Here is a 21,612-nt window from a genome sequence, read left to right on the forward strand (position 1 = left end):
TTCTTTTTTTTTTTTTTTTCCTTTCGTTTGGTCAGGCTTGAGAAGTCCAGCCAGGTTCGCACCGTCTCCAGCAGCAACCTGTTCTTCAAGGGCAGCCGTTTCCGCTACAGGTAGACTACCCGGCAAGGCAGCCTGAGTGATAACAGGGAGGAGAGGACATTGAAACTAAAAACACACAGTTGGAGGTGGATATAATTATTTCCGGAGGATGTGACTTCCCGACCTTTTGTGCTGCTTCTTCCCAGAGGATGGTTGCGACACCTCAGAGGAGAGGGGAGGTAGAGGTGGAAATGAAGGGCAACTGATCACACTTTGAAACTGCTAACATACATATATATATATATATATATATATATATATATATATATATATATATATATATATATATATATATATATATATATAGCAGCATGTATCCTATTGTACTGTACTCATTTACTGCAGTGATAACTTTTACGTACTTTGACTGTTTATGTTTTAATGTATTTAAAACTTCCCATGTGTATGGTTTCTTTATCTTAAAACAGTGGAAGAGTAGCGAAAGAGGTGATGGAGCAAAGTGCCAGAATCAAACGTGAACCTCCAGAAATACACAGGTAGGGTAAAAATGACCTCACATACTTAGTTGTTGTTGTAAATATTTCTACAGCACTGCCTCCTAATGATTACATTGTGCTTAATTCTTTGATATTTAAACCGGTATTATGTTGGTTGTTTTTTTTAAATAACAGGGCTGGCCTTGTGCCCAGTAGAAGTTGTCCATCCATCACCCATGGGCCTCGCCTCAGCAGTGTTCCCCGTACACGTCGGAGAGCTGTGCACATATCTATCATGGAGGGTAAGGAAATAGTTACCCCATGTGTTTCTCAATAGCAAGCCAATCATACATTCCTAACATTTGAACATTTCCTATTTTGTCAAGTTGCAACCCGAAATTTCAAAACTTTTCCCAACATGCTTATGAAAGAAAATCGTCCATATGTCTTTAATGTCCTTTACCTTGAAGTCCTAAAATAGAATCCACGTCATTAGACATCGATTATTTCACGATAAGAGTCTAAACGGTGTGTGTGGAGGAAAGCTAACTCCGCACACAATCCTTGTCGTGACGGCATCATGCTGTGGGGGCGTGTTTCCTTAGCAGGATCAGAGCAGCTGGTCAGAGTTGATGTGAGCATGGATGAAGCTAAATACATCATTTCTGGAAGAAATTGTTGAAGCTACAAAAGACCCAGCAGGACAACACAAATGTATAGCCAGAGCTGCGATGGTATCTGTTGAAAATTTCGGGAGCCGTGTATCGTTTTCCTTCCATCGCACTCACTTGTTTTGGTATTTTTGATTCGTCGCCTAAAATCCCAACAGAACACCTTGAATTATGAGTTTGTACCGTGACAAACTTGCAGAAATAGTTCAAGCCCGACGAATGCTTTTGCAAGGCACAATCCTTTATTTTATGTGTCCGCAAAGTCTCTGACTCTGAACTCGAACTGAATTAGAGAGCCTCTGGGCCTGTTTTTAGAGAATTCCTCCTCCTCTGTCTTCAGCTAATCATCTCAAACTCTCTCACGTTCTGCCTGAAACTGGAGCCATTTGGCTGAGTTCGTGTCAGAACAGGCGACTGCAGGCGTGAGCATCACTCAGTCACTTTGACTCAGATCAGCAGAGCCTTTAAGTTATATGTGTACGCTTGTGTTTCTGTTCTGCCAACACACTGCCATCTGAAGTGACTTGCGGCCTCCTGCTCCAGAACCGATTGGCCTTGGGGTAAAGCCAATCGGTCACACTCTTAACTTTGTGCTCTGTGTGCAATAATATGGATGGAAGACAGAAGTAGGTGTGTTGTGTATATTAAGCAGAGCAGCAAGACTTTCCCACCGTCGCTTGTGTGCTGACTAGATGTCTTAGGGAGGTATAAATACCTCAGCTGAAAATAACCAGTGTCTTCTGCTCCATGTATGTCACTGGCCTGGGTGGGGCCAAGCTTGGGAGGCTAGTGCTGCTGATCATAGCAGTGCTCACAGAAAGCTACCGTTTCCCCCTCTGTCAGAAGCAATAAAGCCTTTAACCCGAAGCCTGGACTTTGGGCGGGGACCATAAAGACAGAACAGGCTCCTGCATGCTCCAGCCATGGTGAAGTGTCTGATCCGCATCACCACTCGGGTGAACGTTCACCTGCGTATGATCAACCACTGCTACCGGGACGTGAAGGTCCGCGTGCTGAGCCTGGGGCCCCGTATGCTGGGCAAGGCCCTCGGCGTCCTGCCCCTCTACCCTTCCCTGATGGGGCAGCAGGAGCCCAGCAGACTCAGTCCTCGTCTGGGTACTCCGCTGCCCTGTTCTCAGGCCAGTGGTCCTGCAGGTAAAGTGGGCTCCAAATGAAGCTTTTTTTTTTTTTTTTTACTTGTTTTCTTGTTAGCTTTTTGCATATTTATGGTGGTAAAGAGACACTTCATGCAGTTTCCTGTGCTTCTTGGTTGTTTGGTTTCAGCTGTTGGTTCAAAGGAAAACTTTTGTTGACTATCGTTAATGTCAGCAGAGGTTTGGATTTTAGATGTAATCCTTTCTGCTGTTCTGAGTTTAAAACTATATTTTTATGACCTGTTTTCTCATGAAATGCTTAAATTTTATCCCCCTCATTTTACAGTAACGGTGTAATGTTGCTGCTTTGACCCTTGTGAGAATGTGACACCATCAGCAAAGTACTCTGCCATGTCTCAGATTTACTGTAGAGCGTCTCTCCTTCACTGTACTTTCATCATTTGCAGCAGAGTAGACAATTTACAGTCTGACTTTTTAAACCCTGCTAGTGAATCTTTGTTGTGTGATTTAGGGGACTTGGCTGTAGCCAAGCTCAGCAACAGGGGGGACACAAAAAACTTTCAAAATCAGATTGCCCTAAATTATGTGTTCCAGCAAAAGAACTAGAACTAATTCATCATGTTTAAGCACATTTTAATATCATTCTGGCTTTTTCTGGATATTAAAAATATCATGATTACAAATATTTCTGAAGTTTTATATTTGTGCATTTTGAAATGTGCAACACGTTGTCAACAGAGTTGAAGTTTATTCAAATAATATAGTTCCCCCCTTTGATATAATGGTAATTTGTAACTTGTACTAACAGTTCATATTGGCTAAGGAAACTTCATAATGGATTTCTAATAATTGAAGTATTCTTGTGATTCCAGGAATTATTTGAGGCTGTGCATTAAATTGTTTAAGCATTTCAGCAAACTTTAACATGGATTAATGAGAAAGCTCAAAATTCAAGGCAAGGCAGCGTTGTAATTTACATCTTACCTTACGGATGCTCTGTTGCTGAAACAAATCTGTTCAGTATTTCTTGGCCAAGGTTGAATTATTTTGTTATGCTAGCTGGAAAGTCCCTGAAATACAAACTGCATTCAATGATGGTTTGACTCTAAGAAAAACATTATCGGACACGGGGTGTGACTGTCTCTGCTCTGTCTCTGCTCTATGGCAGACCTCCAGTGAGAATTCTTCAAATTCAGATGGTAACACTACCATTGAAATGCCTGGCAGGTTCTGTATCCTTGGTCGTGGGAAAATTATATTGTGGGGGTAATTTGCTTCTGGAGGGACTGGTGCAAAAATTGGATGCAAACCTTGCTTGCTGATTCTTTAATCTCCCCCGCGGTCACTTCCTTGGTGCAATTAAATTGCCAAATAAATGGAAAAGCTTATCACATTGTATGTTTAAACTAAAAACTAATAGTTGTGTGTTTGTGGAAGACAGGGTAAAGTAATTATAGAATTTGGTCCAGTGGCTTGTGAATGTGTTTATGTCCCTTGACACAGATCATTTCTGTGATTATCTGCTGGACTTGAATTAGGATTTTGTGTTTTTCTTGTTGTCATATTTACAGTGATTTCCATTTAGTTTTCTGACTGCAGTGTTTTCCTGTGTTAAAAATGTATTTCAGTTTCTCCTCTCGTGCTTCCTTCCATGCTCTCTCTACTTACCTCCTCCTTGATATTTATGTATGTTTTTGTCCATTTGTAACTTCCATGCTTTTCCTTTTTTGTTGTCTTCTATTTCTTTCCCTATGTGGTTCTGCTTGTGTCCTGCCTGCATTTCCAATGTAATTTCTTTTTTAAAAAATTTTCAATAAACTAACACCAAATAGTGCATAATTATAGAGTAAAAAAATATAAATGATTTTATTTATATTTATATTAATTCAGCCCTGCATTCCACCTCTTGGCATTAGTTTTGGTTGTTGCCCTGGTAGGTGACAAATATTCACTAAAGTCTCTTGTAGGCTCTAAAAGGTTTTCTTCAAGTATTAAGAGTGTATTTAGTGCCATTCATTCCCCCATCAACTCTGACAAGCTTTCCTGTTCCTGCTCAAATAAAGCATCACCACAGCATGATGCTGCTGACTCCATGTATCAATGGTGTATTCAGGTGATGCTAAATCTTGGTGTTGTACAACCAGACCAAAAACGTTGAAGTCATTTGACAAGAGCACCTTTCTCCACATGTTTGATACATCTCCTATAATTTCTAGTAAACTACAGTTTGGACTTTAACTGTTTTTTTTGTGTGTTTTTTTTTGCCAGTATTCTAAAAAGGCCAAGTTTGTGCACTGCTAATAATTCTCCTAATAGCAGATTCTCCCACTGAAGCTTTGGGACTCTGCAGCTTCCCAATAGTTACCACAGGCCTCTTTGATGCTTCTCTTATTACTGCTCCTCTTGCCCTGTCTATTGCTGGATGATGGTTTGGATGGTGAGATGAGAAGTTAGAAAGTTAGAAGTTAGAAATAGTATTTTATAAGCTGTCCCTGCTTAACCTTGGTGAACCATGTTTTGACGCTATATTTGTCAGCTTAAACTGGCTCAACATGTGACTAAATAGTTAAATTGATTGCATATTTGTTTATAACCATATTATCCAGACAACAGAGGCAATTCTTGGACTTGGTCGATTGATTGAGGAATGTGCGAACATTTTACATAGATATTTTAGTCTTACAAGCCAACCTTTCCAACCTAATGTAGTTTTTTTTTTTTCACTTTTTGTCTTTTTACCCACTCCCCCAGGTCTGGAGTCTTTGCGTGACAGTGCCCACTCTACACCGGTGCGTTCGGTGTCCCATGGAGAGTCTTTCCTACCACGGTCCCGCAGCCACGCTACAGATGCCAGCGAGGGGATGGCAGTCATCTCGGACGAGGCCTACAGTCCCTCAGACAGCGTCCTTCCCACCCCGGTGGCTGAACACAGCACAGACATGTCCGTCTCACGCCAAATAAACGGCGCGCCCTGCAGCATCGAGGAGGAAAAGGAGTCGGAGGCGGGCACCCCGATGCGAGGGGATGGGGGCGATTTCGGGGCGGACGGTAGAGCTGCACAGGAAGGAGCAGGGGAGGACTCAGCCCTGAGTGAGGTGGAACAGGTGAATAAGTTCGTCTTAAGCGTCCTCCGCTTGCTTCTCGTCACCATTGGACTCCTTTTTGTCTTGCTCCTCCTCCTTATCATCCTCACCGAGTCAGACCTTGACATCGCATTTTTAAGCGACATCCGTCAAACCCCCGAGTTCAAACAGTTCCATTACGAGTACTTTTGTCCGCTCAGGCGGTGGTTCGCCTGCAAGCTCCGCTGGGTGGGCGGGTTGCTCATTGACAACTGAGGGTGCGGTTGTAGCATCACAAAGCCCGTTCAGGTTTGTGAGAAGACGGCTAGGAGTCTGGAGTGTTGAAGGACAACTTGATCTGAACCAAGAACCCAGCTTCTCATCTTCCTCCTGCAGAAAAAAAACAAAACAACTCGGACCTCTCCTTCTAACACTAAACCAGGATCTTTCTCCCACCACCTATACTCCTTAGTTGCACCCCCCTCTCTCCTACTACCATGTTTGTTTGTTTGTTTTTTTTTTGCTTAGCAAAGCCTGAAGACATTTATTTTATTTTTAGCGTTTTTAAGTCATTTCAGGAACTTTATTTTTTACAAAAAAACACACACAAAAAAAATAAATTATGAAAATAAGTAACTGATGAAACTAAAATTTATGTTTCTGTGGAATGGAATATGTTGATTTTATTTTATTTATTTTTTTGTTCTTGGTGTGGATTAGCATTGCAGATGGTTATTTATTTCTGAGAAGCATACAGTGGGCTGTGAAAGGCTAAATACCCCAGTTGCAAGTTTTTTATGTTTTAAAAAAAACTTTGGATCGTGACAAGTAATTTCAAGACTTTTTCCATCTTTAATGTGACATATTACATTTTTCCTCAACAAATAAATAAGCAAATATGTTAGAAATAGATGAAGTTGTTCACCCAGCATTAAACTAATGCTTTATTGAAGTAGCTTTTGTCTCAGTTTCAGTACTCGGTCTGTGGTACACAAAAATGCAGACATTTCTCAGAAACTATTGAATGCTATGATGGTAATTATTTTTGGGAGGCTGCCAAGAGGCTGACAGCAAAACTGAATAGGCTGTAGAAAATCTGCAAAGCATTACCTGTGCTCAACAGTGTAGTAAAATTTTTATATCTCTGGATTTGTAAATAAGGTGGCAAAGGAAGGCATTTTCCCAAAAAACAAAAATGACTGCAGTTTTAAAAAGAACATCCTACCTCACAGCAAAACGTGGTAGCAGCAGCATTATGATCTGGGGTTACTTTTCTTCACAGAAAGAAAGTGGTTCTAAACACCTTCAGGTGTTAAGGAAAATGAAAAGTCCAGCATCCCAACACGCATCCATATCAACACATGAATGGCTTCACTAAAGAAAAAGTAAAGTTTTGATTTAAACAACAGCTTACGAAGTCTTTTGGTCCTCCTGAAACGGGTTATGAACAAGATTTGTCTTCAGAATGGGGGAGTAATCCAATATTACCAAGTCATGATGTGGTATGCTGATGAGGCTGGATGGTGAAACTGAATCAAAAGATGCTTCTGTAAGGTATTAGTTTCAGTTTATACACACTTCTGCAATCAAGTATGGCACATTATTTGTTTCTAGATTTTCCCCTAGCAGATTTATGTTTTCTGTTAAATGATCCAGAGCAATATCACATAATGTAACATGATGTATCAAAAAAAAATCTGCCTTTTTATCAGGGGTGTGTAGATATTTGAGAGCCACTGTATGTAATGAAGAGAAAAAGTGGGAGGTAATGAATGTTAATCCAGGAAGTTGATTCATCTTCAAGAGACGCAAGTGAGTTGAGAGGCCAACTGCTGTGATGGAGTCGAGGTCTTTTTATATCCATTCACTATTATAAGAAGACAAAGAGTCGGTTAACCTCTTTTATAAAAGACTGAGAGGAATAGTTTGAAAAGGGAGAAAAGAAAGAGATGTTGAAATGGAAAACAGACAGGGTGATTACCAAATGCCTTTTTTTGAAAACATATTTATGACTGGACTTTTGGGGGGGATCGCTTAGGTCTTGTTGAACATCCATATACAGTGCTATACGAGATCAGCTGATGGATATGAAAGTAGTTTTTTCAATTATTTTCTAAGAATCCAGTGAACTGAAGCTGTAGTGTCATGTGGCTCGATAGCGTCTGATGCAGTTCAGACAAATCCTCGCGATGAGCAAAGATTCACTGGCTCTAGTAGATGGTGTTCTAGCTAGATGTGCAATGCTGATGTGATTTTTATCAATTAAGTACTTTGAATGTGCTCATTTATTTGCTTTTTATTTTATTTTTTTTTGTTTTCATCAAATTGAAATTCAATGAATTTCAGTTACTTTTTTTATGAAGAGCTTGATCTATTTTGGTTTCAGCCTTGCCCTTCAGTTTGTGTATTATACTATGTTATTATAACTGTTAGAATAAGAGCAATGATGTACATTTTTGTACAAAATAGTTTGTTTCCTATATTGACAGGTTTTTTTCCATGTATATTTTACCAGAACTGAAATGTTATTTTGTTATTGAAGATTAAATTATACCTTTTTTAGTACTGCGTTTCAAGTGAGGTCAGACGTGCTGGAGACGTGGAAGGAGTTGGGGGGGAGGGAGGGATGTTGAACGGGACTTTTTATCAAGATTCACTCACCAGTTATCACATCTCCCTTCACTACCAATAGTCAGTCTAAAGTCTGCAGTGTACGTTTAGTTATTACAGATTAACTTCAAATATCATTTAGTGGTGCCGATCGTTGAAAAATATGATTTTATCTGTTGTAACTTTATCAGAAGTTGTTTTATGTGAAAGAAGAGATATGGCTCCTTCAATACTTCCTGTTATTTTTTTGGTAAAGATGTTTAAAAAGTCTTAAAATGGAAAATACTTTCATGATAGTAACACAAGTTCACTCGTAATTTCTTTTAAGGTACAAGTTTTAATCTGTCTTAATTTATTCAGTGGGGCCAAAAATGCATTTTTTTTTTTAAATCCCCGCTGTAAAACCTTTTACCAGTCGGACACCTATTAGCCTTCATTTCACAAGGTTTGAGCATACATAGAGGGACTTCTCATCCAGACTCTGAGGTTTCTTTTATGCACTTTTCTCAACTCGCCCCTTTGGTTTTATGTAATATTTATGACTAAAATGGTCAAAGAAAAAGGTCGATTTGATGTTTTCTGAACCACGTCTTTTTTTCTTTGGTATGTTTTGGATCATGTTTCTGATGAAAGGCCCCAAAATGAACCCATTTCCAGCTGTCTATTAGAAATCATCATCATTTTTTATGTAAAAGGCTCCTGGCATTTCAAAGAGTTGATGACACAATAAATCTCAAGCTATCTTGAAGATTAAATAAACCCACAGCATCACAGATCCTCTATCACAGTTAACACTGAGTATTGGATCATATGAGTCTGTTTTCCTTTCAAATGGAATATGATGAGAGTACATGGCACCATAACCTCTTTAAAATACTCAGAAAATAAAAAGAACCGGAGCGCACACAGATTCTCCACCTAACTTAACGGTGATGAGATACTTCCACATGCTCTTCCTCTGTCTCACATTTCAGACTTGGTTACTCCATGATGCTTCTCTACTGCAGTTCTCCAACATCTTACTGTTCTTCTAATTGTGTCCAGTGGTTAAAAGAAGTAAGGCTATTTGTCACCAGATAAATACGTAGTCTTGGATTACCAATTAAAATGAATTATGTAGTAAAAATGCTCTGATTATCTTTGTTTGTAAGGACTGAATGCTAATAAGGGTGTTTTTTTCTGACATTACAAATGAAATCATATTAAAGATACAAGTTGTTTTCTTCGTATTTCACTGAGATTATGGTAGAACAATGAAAAAGTGAATTATTTTAAGGTTTGTTACACATCTTTACCATGGTTGCCAATATATGGAGACGGTGCACAGCTCTAAGCCTGATTCACTGCATCAACAGACCAATAAATAGAAAACACTTGATTTATTAATTATCTAATTTACTTATATTTCTATGACAATACATTGGATAAACTGGAATTGACGTGATTTGTTTATTGATGTATTGTATTGCCATTTACTTTCACAAATATTGCCAAGTTTGTCTGCTGCAGTTTAAGCATTTTATTTTGTTGGTTATTACGAAAAGATAAACAGATTAGAGATTCTTTGTATTTAAATCAAGCTGTTGACTCTCCTGCATGTCAGCTTCAGGGAGCAATAACCACAATGGCTGCTGGATGGTGGCTAAATTCTGGCTTTTTGTTTTGTAATTGTGTGTGAGAACAAAAACAAGATTCAAGTTGATAGTGGTAGGTGGAGAAACTGAAGCAGATTAGCCACGACCGAAGGGAAAATAGTACAAATGGATGATCTGAAACAGTTGGGCAATAGAAAGCACTTTGTTACTGTGTGTGTAATGGCTGGACAGGGTTCTCCTTTTTTAACCTTCCTGCAGCTGCTCCTCTGAAGGCCTGGCGGTGCTAGTTTTCTGTCTGCTCTGGTGTAATACGAGCCCATCAGTCCCTGGTGCGGTTGTAGTCCTGATGGGGGAGTAGCATGCTCTCTGGCATTGTGGCTGGATCCACTCCTGTAGCTCAGTATCTTTCTCAGTCAGTGGAAATCACTGTTGCAGCAAACATTTTATATCAAACCAACAGAGCTACACTAGAAGGCAACCTGTCCTCCACTTCAACTGGGAACTTTTTTATTATTATTATTATTTCAGTATAATTATGAAGTACAGATAAAGCACACATTACAGAATATTAGAAAAAGTAGGTTTTTTATGTGTACAATTATATGCTGTTTATTACTCCCTCATGGAATTCCAGAAATGTCACTATTACATAAATAAATATATATTTTTAAATGTCACTCATTTTCAAATTCAAAACTTATTGATGTCATAATCTATGACATCAATAAGTGTTTAAATTTGCCACTTATTTTTTAAAATTATTAATAAAAGCACATTTAATTTTAGAGTTATTTAGATGTTCTGTCAACTTTACTCTGTCAAAGATCAGAACTGACACTGCTGTCATTTTTAATTGGTCAGAAACCAATGTTGTTCAGAAAATTGATTTAATACTTAATTATAAATTTGGAATAGAACATAATATTTGAATTAACTATCTCAATCATTTATTTTTATATTTATCATTGTTAAATATATAAATATTTATTAGATCAACTTTTATGCATTACCTAGTGGCACTTTTGGAATTCCATGCTTCTTCACCCAGCCATATTGTTGTTATGAAACATTTCTTTGAAGTATGTGCAGGTATTTTCTGGACATCTATCAGCATTATGTAGCTTTAGTGGTCTCCAAACATGCAACATTCTTTTTTTTTTTAAGGCAGCATTATTCTAGGAGCAATAAACCAGCTCTAGGAGCAAACGGTGAGATGCACAGAAATAAAGAGTTGAATAATGTTTCATATCTCACTCATGTCACTTTCTTGAAATAAGCACATACAAAACTGCTGCTGGGTTTACTCCGACAGTGACCTGCAAAGTTACAGCTGTATTGAGCAAGATAACATTTTCTAACACTTCTTGAGTTGATGTTTGTTCTGCTGTCTATTTCTGTTTTATTGACTGTTGCTCCTTGTGCCTGCATCTTACAGTAACCAAAGTGGCTGAAATGAAGGAACAGAGTTGCTTTCAGCAACAGATCTCTGCATCTTTCTCTATTTTTATGGTGAGAAGAAAAAGGACAACAGTTTCTAAAAATGCTAAACATAATCTTGGGGGACGCTCAGATCCCATCTTGGTTTTGCGTTCAACATGTATGTTCTATTTCATGTTTACATGTAATTTTTTTTCATTTGCTTTTATTCTCTTTAACGGGAGATGAGTGTAGGTTTGGTCAGATGTGCAACTATGATCAATATATTTTCTTGTCTGTAATTTATAAAGAAAATAGGGTCATCAGTACTTGAAGTGTTTTATTTCATTTTATTTTACACTGAAAGATTAAGTACTCATTTCACTTTAACTGCTGAAAAATGAGATTTTTAGTTGTTTTTTTCCTTACACCATCTCAGGCACGTAAGAGGTTCAACTGATTTTCTTTACAATTAAGAAAATTAGCAATTAAGTTGATTTATTCTGCATACTGTATAAATAGTGTGCAGAATAAATCAACTTAATTGTTAACCTAATTTTCATATTTAATCCTGGCAAGTCATGTTGCACATCACAAATAATGAAACTTGCCATGACTTTAAATCCAGCTCTGCTTTCCGCCTCCGTTACTCCGGGTAGAAATCCCCCACACTACGGCGCATACATGTCAGAATATGTGCGTTAACGTGTCTGGTGGTGCGATTTGTGGTTTGCCTTGTTTTTTTTTCCTTCGATTGGAGATTATGTTAAATTAAATTATGTTAAATATTTAAAACATGTAAATCTTCTAAAAATCCATGTGCCAAATCCAGTTCTTGTTTCGTCTGATCCATTCCAAACCCATGTTTGTACTGTAGGCAAGCTCCTGTACAAGTCAGTATAAAATATTGTTTCTCCCCAATAGTCCCTGTATCTGGTGCCATTAAAGGAAACTATTCAAACTTGAAATAAAGAAAAACAAAAACAAAAAAAAAAGTGTCTGTCGTTGTGGTTCATGTGTTCAGAATCCTCTTTCCGACAAGCAAAATACAACTTGGAGATATATTTATAGAAAATCTGTTTATTACAAAAAAAATTAAAGATTGAGTCATTGAGCGCGGAAAATTTACATGCATCAATTTACAACGGTTACAACACAGAAAACATTTCACTAGCAGTACAGAATTACAACGTATAGCTCTTACATTAAAGATTTGTGTTAAACTCTAAACTAGCTGACTATTTGAGAGAATGAGAGCAAAAACCCCACTTAGCTGAAGTGAGAATAGGTTGGCTTTAAAAACGGCCGCTGGTTGCTTTGAGGAGTGGGGGCAGACAGGAATCCTAGTTTTTTGCCTGCTGCAGAACTCGTAGACCCCCGACCCGAACTCTGGGAGCCACCCCTGGAGCCGGAGGACGATTTATTGTAGCCAAAGCCACGGCTACATCCACAGCGACAAAGAAAAGAGAAAAAACAGACATCAGAAAAGGGAAACTTTAATTCCCTTCCCCCAACCAAACAGATTGCAGCTACTTTTAGCTTTTTTGTCACATGTGAAGTGTTTCAGACCACCAAATATGAATCAAACAGAGATAAGCAGAGGGGATGATGGTGACGATGGCGGTAGGAATTCGTCCTGCAATTGGTAGGTTGCCGGTTCGATTCACTCTGCCACTGTCATTGCCTGGTGGTCATCACTTCAGACTGAACAGCTTTATCCAAACCAAGGTAGATAAACTACTTTCTATATTTAATTGGGTTATCTTGATGAATATAAAATTTGTCTGATAATCTGAAATACTTAAAATGAACAAAGAAAACCCCAGAAGAAACCTGGGAGGTGGTGAATTACTTTTGGTAATGAGACTATGACTCTACATACCCTTTAGAAGAAGAGCCTTGGTTGCCGTATGCTTTCTTCTTAGAATACTTGAAGAAAGGAGCTTTCTTCCTCTTTTGTCCTCGAGCAGACTGGTTGCTGAAATAGGTGGAGGACTCTGTATCGTCATCTTCTGTGCGTCTTGTGTCTATCCAGCCATTTCCATCACTTTCAGTCTGCTCATCCACTACGGTGGGGGGAAAAAAAAAAAAAAAAATCACAACAGTGTATACCACAGACACGCACGTAAAAAAAAAATCTTAGAATAATGAAGATGCATGTCCTCCTACCAGGTAGCTGCCATTCAGAGTATTTCTGAAGAACCTTAATGACTTCAGCTCCATACTTCTCCAGTTTGTCCTCCGTCACTCCATCAATTTGTAAAAGAACCTCCGGATCGGAAGAAAGTTTCTCTGGACGTGGGAAAGAAGCAAGTTATAAAATTCACTTCAAGTCCAATCATCTGATACACAGTCTCATAAATTACCAGATATCTTCTTCAAGGCAGCAGTGGAGAAGATGTTGTAATAGTGAAGGCCAAACGCTTTGCCCAGCTGCTTGCACAGATCTATCAGCTCCTTCAGACAATTCTGAACCATTTCCTCTCTCTTGGAGATGCTCTTCACAGCAGCTCTCTGTTTCCTGATGCTGGACGCGCTCTCCGTCTCATAGAACTCCACCTAAATAAGACCAGTATGGAAGACTGTTGATTTATTCACCAATAAATAAGATAAGGGCAACAGGTCACACTTTGTCCTAACTCTGCAAAGTGCAGTTGGGCACCAAAATGTAGCAATTACCTAAGATGAGTTAATACTGAAATCTGAAATGGATCTGGATGTATTTTTTAACATATAACAAAATAAAACATGCCTCTTCAAAACAGAAAGGCACCATCACACAGTATGTGTAGTGTAACTAAGTGCAGAAAGATTGTTTATTGTTGTAAACAGAAATCTGGCAATTTCCTTGAAAAAGACATTTTGAAGTTGTATTTTTTGGTCACCTATTGGAAACGCAAAAATGATTGAACACTCATACGTTCCCTAGAGAGTTAGCTATGTGTATCAGTTTATGTGTTTTGATTATTTATGACACAATAATAATATTGGCGACCTGGAAGGAACAACCCAAGGCTCAGGGATGAAGACAGCACGGCTCATACGACAGCTACGTCAGACCGTTCCAGCTTTGCAGCAACAAATCTGCTGCAGTTTTTATTTTCTCATGTCTTTGTCAGTACAAAACATCAGCTGTCATTCTTAGATTATTTTATTACACAAGTTTATAATTGTTTTCTCCTCATGTTCCTCCTGTAAGTTTACTCAAAATAATTATCTGCAGCAGCGAATACTTAATATCTCACCACACTATCCAAGTGAAGTTTTTTTTTTTTTAGTTTAAAAAAAATTAAGCCTCTCCTTAAGACTATTTCCTAATCAGCTCTGTTGTGTAACTTGACGACTGACCAGTTACCTCCATGTGACCGGACAGTATGTTCATTGCTTTTGGTCCAGCAGAAATGTAAGACACGGCTTGGCCATTGTTGGTGATGTAGAGATCCTCGACCAGAACGTTATCTAGAACCAGTTTCTTGAAGAGACGGTCTGCATTGTGGCGAGAGTAAGCGGCTCCCATCCCAAACATTCCTGTCTGTATTTTGGCAGATTTAGCCCCTGGACAAGATATGTTTCAAAACATGAGGTGTATAGTAAATATTGTACTTTTTTTAAATACTAGTTTTACTGCAGGAAATAAAAGCGTTTACCTATAAATATGTCCACGAGCATGTTCAGTGTCAGTCGGTTTTGCTGGGGTGTCTTTCCAAACCGTGCTCCAACTTTCTCACAGTTCTCCTGGACAAACCTCACAATCTTATTCACATCGTCGGTCACCTTCCTCAGTTTGTATTCCTGCATAAAAGAAAATGAATAACATTCAATCATTTGGGTAAGGTTTTCAAACCAGTCTCAACAGGAAAAAAAAACCAGTTCCTACATTGGGTTTGGCGCAGTTATCACAGCTGACGTCCGGATGGTCTTTACAGAAGTTTCTGTTGAACTTCAGTTCTCCAAAGTAGGCGAGAAGTTGAATCCTTCTGCACTCCATCACGTTCTCACAGAAGTGCACCATGCTGTGGAGGTTGTTGAAATGAGTTGTCTTGGCGTGTTTGTCACCTTCTCGGTCCACTGTGATGACAAAAGAACAACGAGAAACTACTGAAGGGGAGAACATCACAAATCTCCCTCAAAACTAAGAAACATTCAAAACAAACAACAGTTTTAGTACTATTTGGGACCATGAGTTGACGGTATTTATTTTGCAACAGGTTGGCATGTACGGTTAATCAAGCCATAAGTAGAAATAACAGTATCAAATTTTGATCTATTAAAACCAATATTCCCAATAATAACAAAGCAACCTAGTTCCTTATTGCAAGTGTCATATTATATAATATGGATTTCTTTTTGGCTTAAGCTTTGGAGTGCTCATTTTGTGGAATACTGTCCCCTTTTTGGCATTTAGGTGCTTGTACAGTAACACAAGTATAATAATCTATTAAATTATTTGTCAACCTATCTGCAACTGGTTTCTTTAGCATTGACATAGCGTGTCAATTATAGTTTTTAAAAAAAAATATTGGGAATTTTTAAAATGAGATTTGCTATCTCTTATTTGTAGTAGAAATGCGTCATATCACCGTAGGCTTGGAGGACATGACAGAAAACAATTCAGAACCTGTCAAAGGTTTTAGTGAAGTTTTGAGACTGATTATTTAAAACTTTGGTCTAATCTTGATTCTGGTACGCAGTTCATGCCTCATAATAAGTACAGTTTTATTTTTTTGTTACATACTGCTGATGATCCTTTTGATGCGGTGGACATCAGTATAGGAATAAAACAGAATGCAGTGGGAGATCTCTCCATCTCTGCCGGCTCTTCCGGACTCCTGGTAGTAACCCTCCATTGATTTGGGCAGACTGGCGTGGATCACGTAGCGCACATCAGGCTTGTCTATACCCATACCAAAGGCTATTGTGGCACAAATGACCTGGAGGACAAAAGAGCAAACAAACCCAATCAGTAGACAGCCTCAGCATCCATCAGCAGGTGGAGTTAGCAGTTCCCAAATCCTGGGAATCTCCATGAGTTGTGATCTGACCTGACAACCGTCCTGATTGATCCATTTGCTCTGCACATATTCTCTGTCGCCATCGCTCAGTCCGGCGTGGTACGACAGTGCCTGTATCCCTGCTCTCTTCAGACTCTCTGCCAGGGTATCGCAGTCATTACGAGACAGGCAGTATACAATGCCAGAGTCTCCTGCCAGAATGAGAAAAAGAAAACAAAACAGGAAAAGTGCTGTTATGTATTTCAGCAAAACTGGAGTAATGACAATACAAAATAATTAAAACATTACTTCCACACTGACAAAAAAAAAAAAAAATCCTGTCTTTACAGCCAGATAACTTTTTTCCCCCCTCAGTAGACTGTTATTGCTGCCCTCAAGTCATCACATATAGTTGAATTTTTAACCTTGCAGTAACAACAGTGTTCCAAAAATAGCACCAGGATCGGAAAGAGACTCAATTATTTACGTGGGTAGTGCTTCTTGATCCAGCTGATGCAGTCCTCGTCAACCTTTTTGGGTTTCTTGGGCAAAACGGCGTACTTGAGGTTTGTTCTGTTGAAACTCATGGTGAATCTGAAAAACAAACAGAAAGCATGCAGTCACTCCTGGCTATCTGAGGTTGGCGTTCGGAATTGCCGCCATAAATAAGTGATGCGGTCTGAAAAATGAACACATACACTTGCGGTTTACTCATGTTTAGCTGGTTGAGGATGTCTTTCTGCACACGGGGGGTGGCGGTAGCCGTCAGGGCCATCATTGGTATGTTGGGAAACTTCTGACGCAGTTCATGCAACTTCTTGTAGTCTGGACGAAAATCATGACCCCACTGGAAAAATATGGGGATAATTTTATGGCTCATTGAGGTTGCTTAAAAAAATTTAAGCGTAGTTGTCTGTATATACACAGACACAAGTGCAGCAGCATACCTGACTGACACAATGTGCCTCATCGATGACAAAGCGGGCTAGAAGGCCTCGCTCATACAGATTCTGCAGAGCAGAGATCAACCTGTTGCTTGCACTCACCTTCAAGGAAAAAGAAAACCACCAAACGTCAGGATATAAATAAAATTTGTACTTTTACAAACACAAATCACTAAAACTCACCTTTTCAGGTGTGACATACAGCAGTTTAATGATTGGGTCTTTGCGGGAGAGCTGCATATAAATCCTCCCTGCCTCGCTGTCACTTTTATCACCAGACAGACTTGTTGCTGGAATCTGAAATTTAGGTAGAAGTTAATTTACTACATATTTCATTGTGTGTGGCGAAGTAGACTAAATATTACAACAACTTATCTAATCTTATATTCAATGCAAAAAAATTCAACTGGTGCCTGACAAAATACTCACATCTAGAGTGGTGAGTTTCTGGATCTGGTCAACAATAAGCGACTTAAGCGGAGAAACAACAACAGTCACTCCAGGTGAGAGACAGGCAGGCAGCTGGTAGCACAAACTTTTACCCCCTCCTATAAAAAGCACACCAAAGTGAGAAAAGAGGTTCATCTTACTAAAAACGAGTTAAATTTTAAGAGCAATGTTTGTTAAATATAGCAGAAGTCTGCTCAAACCAACCTGTTGGCATCAAAACAAATGCATCTTCTCCCAGCAAAGCGGCATTAATCGCTTCCAGCTGATTAAATCTGAACTGATGGAGTCCAAAACGTTTATGAAAAATCTTCATCATCTCCTGCGAATGAGGGAAGTTAAAGCCTCGGAAGCGATCGTGAGCCGGGTTTTTGAAGTTGGGCTCTAAAAATATGAGAAAGATGTTAAATAAGAACATATGCTGTGTCCTGTAAAAAATAAATATTATATAATATTGGATTAGTGCAACAAGATATATTACAGTTTGTTCAGAGGCTCCAGTGTAACTTACTGCCATCTAGTGACCAAATGTAAAACTACTAATTCTAATATTTTTGGGAAAGAAAGAAAATTGTTTTTCCAAGTGAAGATATTCATATATTTCACTTGAAATACTGGTTGCATTTTGCCTTGCCTGGTGAATAAATCTTCTGAGGTTTTGGAGCAGAAACAGGAGTCAATGGTGTCTTGTCCCATGACGCCTTGTTTGGTCCTCCTTTTGTCACAGCAGCACATGTAGTGTTTGGGTTTTCACTCCATGTAGACGAAGTCGGAGGTTCATCAAAGTAATCAGGGATGTCAGAATCATTAAAGTCATCTATATCAAAATCGTCAACATCAAAGTCGTCTTCTTCAAAGTCTGTGGTAATTGCATGTGTTGGCGTTTTGGATTTGAGTTGTTCCGATTTCTTGGCGAAGAAATGACCAGTATCATTAACATCGGAGTTTGTTTTCTCTGAGAGACTAAAATGTGGTTTTGTGAAGCTTTGGGCTGACGGAGAGTCGCAAATACTGATTTCCCTCTTATTCCAGGGCTTTGAACTGGCACTGTCTAAGTAGTCAGAGTCACAGTCCACAGAGATTACTGACGATCTTTGGGAATTCAGAGGTTTCTTAGTGTCCAAAAAGAGGGAACTGCTGGGGGACGTCAGACTAGATGCACTATAACTGGAAAAAGTTTCTTTGTAGCTGGTGTCAGAAATCACTGTGCTGTCTGGCTGCGGCATGCGCAAAGAATCAACCCCACAAGCAAGAATCCTCTTCCTGTAAGAAAAAGGGAATGACTGCAGTCACACTTAGATTCAACCAAATAAGACATTAGCACATCTCCTGCTGAGTATAAGTGAACAAACCTGTGGGCCCTCTTTAGCAAAAGTTCATTCCCACAGGTCAAAGCGATCAGTTCATGTTCGGGGATGGAATCGACCAGAGTACAGATGGACTCCATAATGCTGAAGAGTTGATCCTCTGCAGGAATGAAAGAGGTAAAACTGAGTACAAAAACTTTAAAAGAAACAGAAAAGCAAGTAAATCAAACTCACTTGTTTTGTCACTGGAGAGGTGATTAGAAGGTTCAAGCAGAGTTGTGGCAGGGCTGTTTGACTGGAAAAGTTTGTCTCTGCTCTGTACAATGTCTGAGTGAGTTCTTCTATGAAAACAAGAAAAAAAAAACATTTTGCTGACTTTTATGAGACCTCAGATCAGTTCCACATGCAGAGGAATGGATTCAATAACAGAGTTTAAGAAAGTCAACAAATGAATCTCGATGAAATGCCTAGGAATATTCTCTAAAACAATAATTATTAAAGAGATTTAAATGACTATTTTCTGTTTTCCTCCACAAAGTGTATTCAAAACCAAGAAGCATTTAAAAACTGAAGCAGCTTACAAGATTTGTGTTCAGTGTTTAATAGAGCAGAAGAAAAACTTTTTGCATAAATACAATCAATCAGATTATGAACTGCAACAGCGCTCCTACATGTTTTTGTTGTCAACAAGATTACCTACTTTATCATATTAAAATTAACTCTATTCTCAATCCCCTGTATGTGAGGGTGGATGAACACATAGATCAGTAGATCAATAAATGGATTCACAAACACACTGGTAAATATATGAAAGGATGATCAAATGAACAGGTGAACATATGGGGGGACAAGAAAATGAAATAAAGAATGGACAGGAATATTTATCTTTACTTATCCAAACCTGCAAATCTTCCAATCAAATTTTATAGTGGGAACTTAATTTCAATAGCAGTGTGACATGATATTTGCCCACCTTGTCTCTGCTGAAGAAGGCCTATAAAAAGTCTCATCAGGAGGAGGTGAAGGAGGAATGTAATCCACATCTTCTTCAGGTTCAGAGTTGTCATTTAGGTTGATCACTTTGGGATCAATCCATTTTCCCTTTTCATCTGAGAACCACAAGAAACATCTCACTGTGACCCGTTGTATTTTAGTTCTTATCAAGACTACACCGGCTGTCCATATCTGAACATTATAAATCAGAATGCCACTTACCCATTTTATCCTTTGAAGGTTCAGACATGGTGCTGATCTCCTCATCGCTATCACTCAACACAGATGTGACATGTGGAGGAGGACAGCGCCTTCTGGTCCTTTTAACAGGAGTATCTTCCACTTCATCGTCTGGAAGTCCGTCAACTAAACTAGGTTCTAATGAGACTGTTGTCTTATCAATTCTGGATTCCGGCTCTTCTTTCTCCATGCAAGATTGTTCTCTGTTCTTCTCGCTTAACTCCGATTTTAAATGACCAGAATCATGGCTTTGTTTTCCAGTGAACTCTGGAAATTCTTCATCTGAGGATGACACTGTCTCGGTGACCCGTGCTGATTTCTCTGAGCAGAGGGAGTCATTTTTTGTTTTGGGAGGTGTTTCAAAGTCTTCAAAATCATCCCAGTCGTCAACAGGTAAATCAGATAAATCTAATCCTGCGGAGCTGATTCCTTTCCCACCACAGGAGGACTGGTTGTTGGGTTTAGCAGGAGCAGCAATCACCTTACCGCCAGTATCTGCTGGGGGTACCTCACATGTTGAAGTGGAGTTACCTGCTAGGCTGAAATTGGACTTGGAATTTGTACTTGGAGAGAAGAAGTTGTTGATTTTGGATTTCTGAGTTCTTTCAAGCTTGTTTGAAAATGTTAAAGAAGATTTAGTCACCAAACTGTTCCCCAGCACATTCACGTTCCTGTTTGCCAAAATGTTTGGGCTGTTTACCTTTGTTGGGTACTCCACTTTAGTTGTACCCGATGAAGATTTCTTTTTGAACGAGAAAGCCCTGAAAGTGCAAACATATAATAAATTCAAAAAGCAGATACAGATACAGGGGGAATATATTGTGTATTTTCTTTTAATCAAGCTTTAACAACTGAAAACTATAAAGACAATTACCTTCTTCGTTTTAGGTATGTTTCTCATGCAGCTTTTCTTTGTGTTCAATACTTTCAATTTCTATTTTCAGACCTACTGATAATTAATATGCTTTAAGGGTTTATTTTGTCGCCTTTATTGGACTGCTGATTTTTAAATTCCTTGTACTGTAGACATTTTTAAATCACATATACATAAAATGTGTAATTGTTTTGGTAGAAGCTGCAGATTTAGTTCTTCAGAAGTTGGTAACTTGACTGTTATTATCTTGATCTGAACTTTAACATTTTAATTTACAGCGGGAAAACGCAGTTCTAACCCTTTTGCTATAATTTAAAACGGATAAGCTTGCATTTTCCGACAAAATGAAGTTAAATGACTACTATGATACAAGCTAGCCCTGCTGATAGCTCAAATCTGTTACCGTTTTTTTTTCTTTTCGCGTTTTGCTGCAAAGGAACAGCACTTACCCCGTTTTAGGTTTAGCCAGAGACAGCTTGTTGTGAGTAGCGTTGTTGTGTCTCGCCAGCTGTTCCTTCAGATTATTTTGAGGCAGACTGGACATTGTTGCGAAGCTGAGCTAACCTATGTTAGCTGAGGGGCTACAAGACTTCTGGTCAAGAAACTGCACTCAGTTTTCTAAACATTGCTCGCGACACTAGACGGGAGCACGCGCGTTTAGTTCTTCCAACCGCTGGTTTGTAAATCTTCATTCAACTGGCGCAAACTTTTGAGCTTCTCTTGGACCAGGAAGACAACAAAATACTGGATTTTGCGCCGAACCAATAAAACGAATCCTCATTGGCAGAAGATGAGCGCGCAAGAGCATTCT

At 38.9% G+C, this 21,612-nt stretch overlaps 2 protein-coding genes across 3 annotated transcripts; one reads left to right on the top strand and one right to left on the bottom strand.

The window, feature by feature from the left end:
• Nucleotides 1–1,635: 1,635 nt before the first annotated feature.
• Nucleotides 1,636–12,000, top strand: LOC106921430 (FERM domain-containing protein 5-like). Its single transcript, XM_088006272.1, has 2 exons — nucleotides 1,636–2,353; nucleotides 5,074–12,000. The coding sequence occupies exons 1-2, from the start codon at nucleotides 2,131–2,133 to the stop codon at nucleotides 5,658–5,660; spliced, it is 810 nt and encodes a 269-aa protein (XP_087862398.1). The 5' UTR covers nucleotides 1,636–2,130; the 3' UTR covers nucleotides 5,661–12,000.
• Nucleotides 12,001–12,065: 65 nt separating this feature from the next.
• Nucleotides 12,066–21,586, bottom strand: blm (BLM RecQ like helicase). 2 transcript variants are annotated; one of them, XM_014993137.2, is made up of 22 exons: nucleotides 21,251–21,586; nucleotides 20,628–20,688; nucleotides 19,910–20,537; nucleotides 19,668–19,803; nucleotides 18,929–19,035; nucleotides 18,740–18,854; nucleotides 18,022–18,650; nucleotides 17,595–17,771; nucleotides 17,370–17,488; nucleotides 17,124–17,237; nucleotides 16,944–17,042; nucleotides 16,695–16,843; nucleotides 16,484–16,590; nucleotides 16,048–16,208; nucleotides 15,741–15,936; nucleotides 14,883–15,073; nucleotides 14,653–14,797; nucleotides 14,361–14,560; nucleotides 13,372–13,564; nucleotides 13,175–13,297; nucleotides 12,888–13,071; nucleotides 12,066–12,446 (listed from the first exon to the last, which is right to left on the bottom strand). In XM_014993137.2, exons 1-22 carry the CDS (start codon nucleotides 21,343–21,345, stop codon nucleotides 12,275–12,277), a joined length of 4,101 nt encoding a protein of 1,366 aa, XP_014848623.2. In that variant the 5' UTR covers nucleotides 21,346–21,586; the 3' UTR covers nucleotides 12,066–12,274. The 2 variants fall into 2 exon arrangements, with proteins under 2 accessions (XP_014848623.2, XP_014848621.2); XM_014993135.2 differs by having other exon boundaries at nucleotides 19,910–20,688.
• Nucleotides 21,587–21,612: the final 26 nt, after the last annotated feature.

The sequence above is a fragment of the Poecilia mexicana genome, unplaced genomic scaffold, assembly GCF_051168715.1.
Source record: "Poecilia mexicana isolate PSO_F unplaced genomic scaffold, ASM5116871v1 scaffold_6, whole genome shotgun sequence".
Classification (NCBI taxonomy): Eukaryota; Metazoa; Chordata; class Actinopteri; order Cyprinodontiformes; family Poeciliidae; genus Poecilia; species Poecilia mexicana.

Coding starts and splice junctions, on each gene's coding strand:
- LOC106921430 (XM_088006272.1), top strand. CDS start 2,131: ATGGTGAAGTGTCTGATCCGCATCACCACTCGGGTGAACGTTCACCTG. Junction 2,354..5,073: donor GCCCTGTTCTCAGGCCAGTG/GTCCTGCAGGTA, acceptor CCACTCCCCCAG/GTCTGGAGTCTTTGCGTGAC.
- blm (XM_014993135.2), bottom strand. CDS start 21,345: ATGTCCAGTCTGCCTCAAAATAATCTGAAGGAACAGCTGGCGAGACAC. Junction 17,772..18,021: donor TCAGAAGATTTATTCACCAG/GCAAGGCAAAAT, acceptor TCATATTTTTAG/AGCCCAACTTCAAAAACCCG. Junction 15,937..16,047: donor TCAATCAGGACGGTTGTCAG/GTCAGATCACAA, acceptor TTTGTCCTCCAG/GTCATTTGTGCCACAATAGC.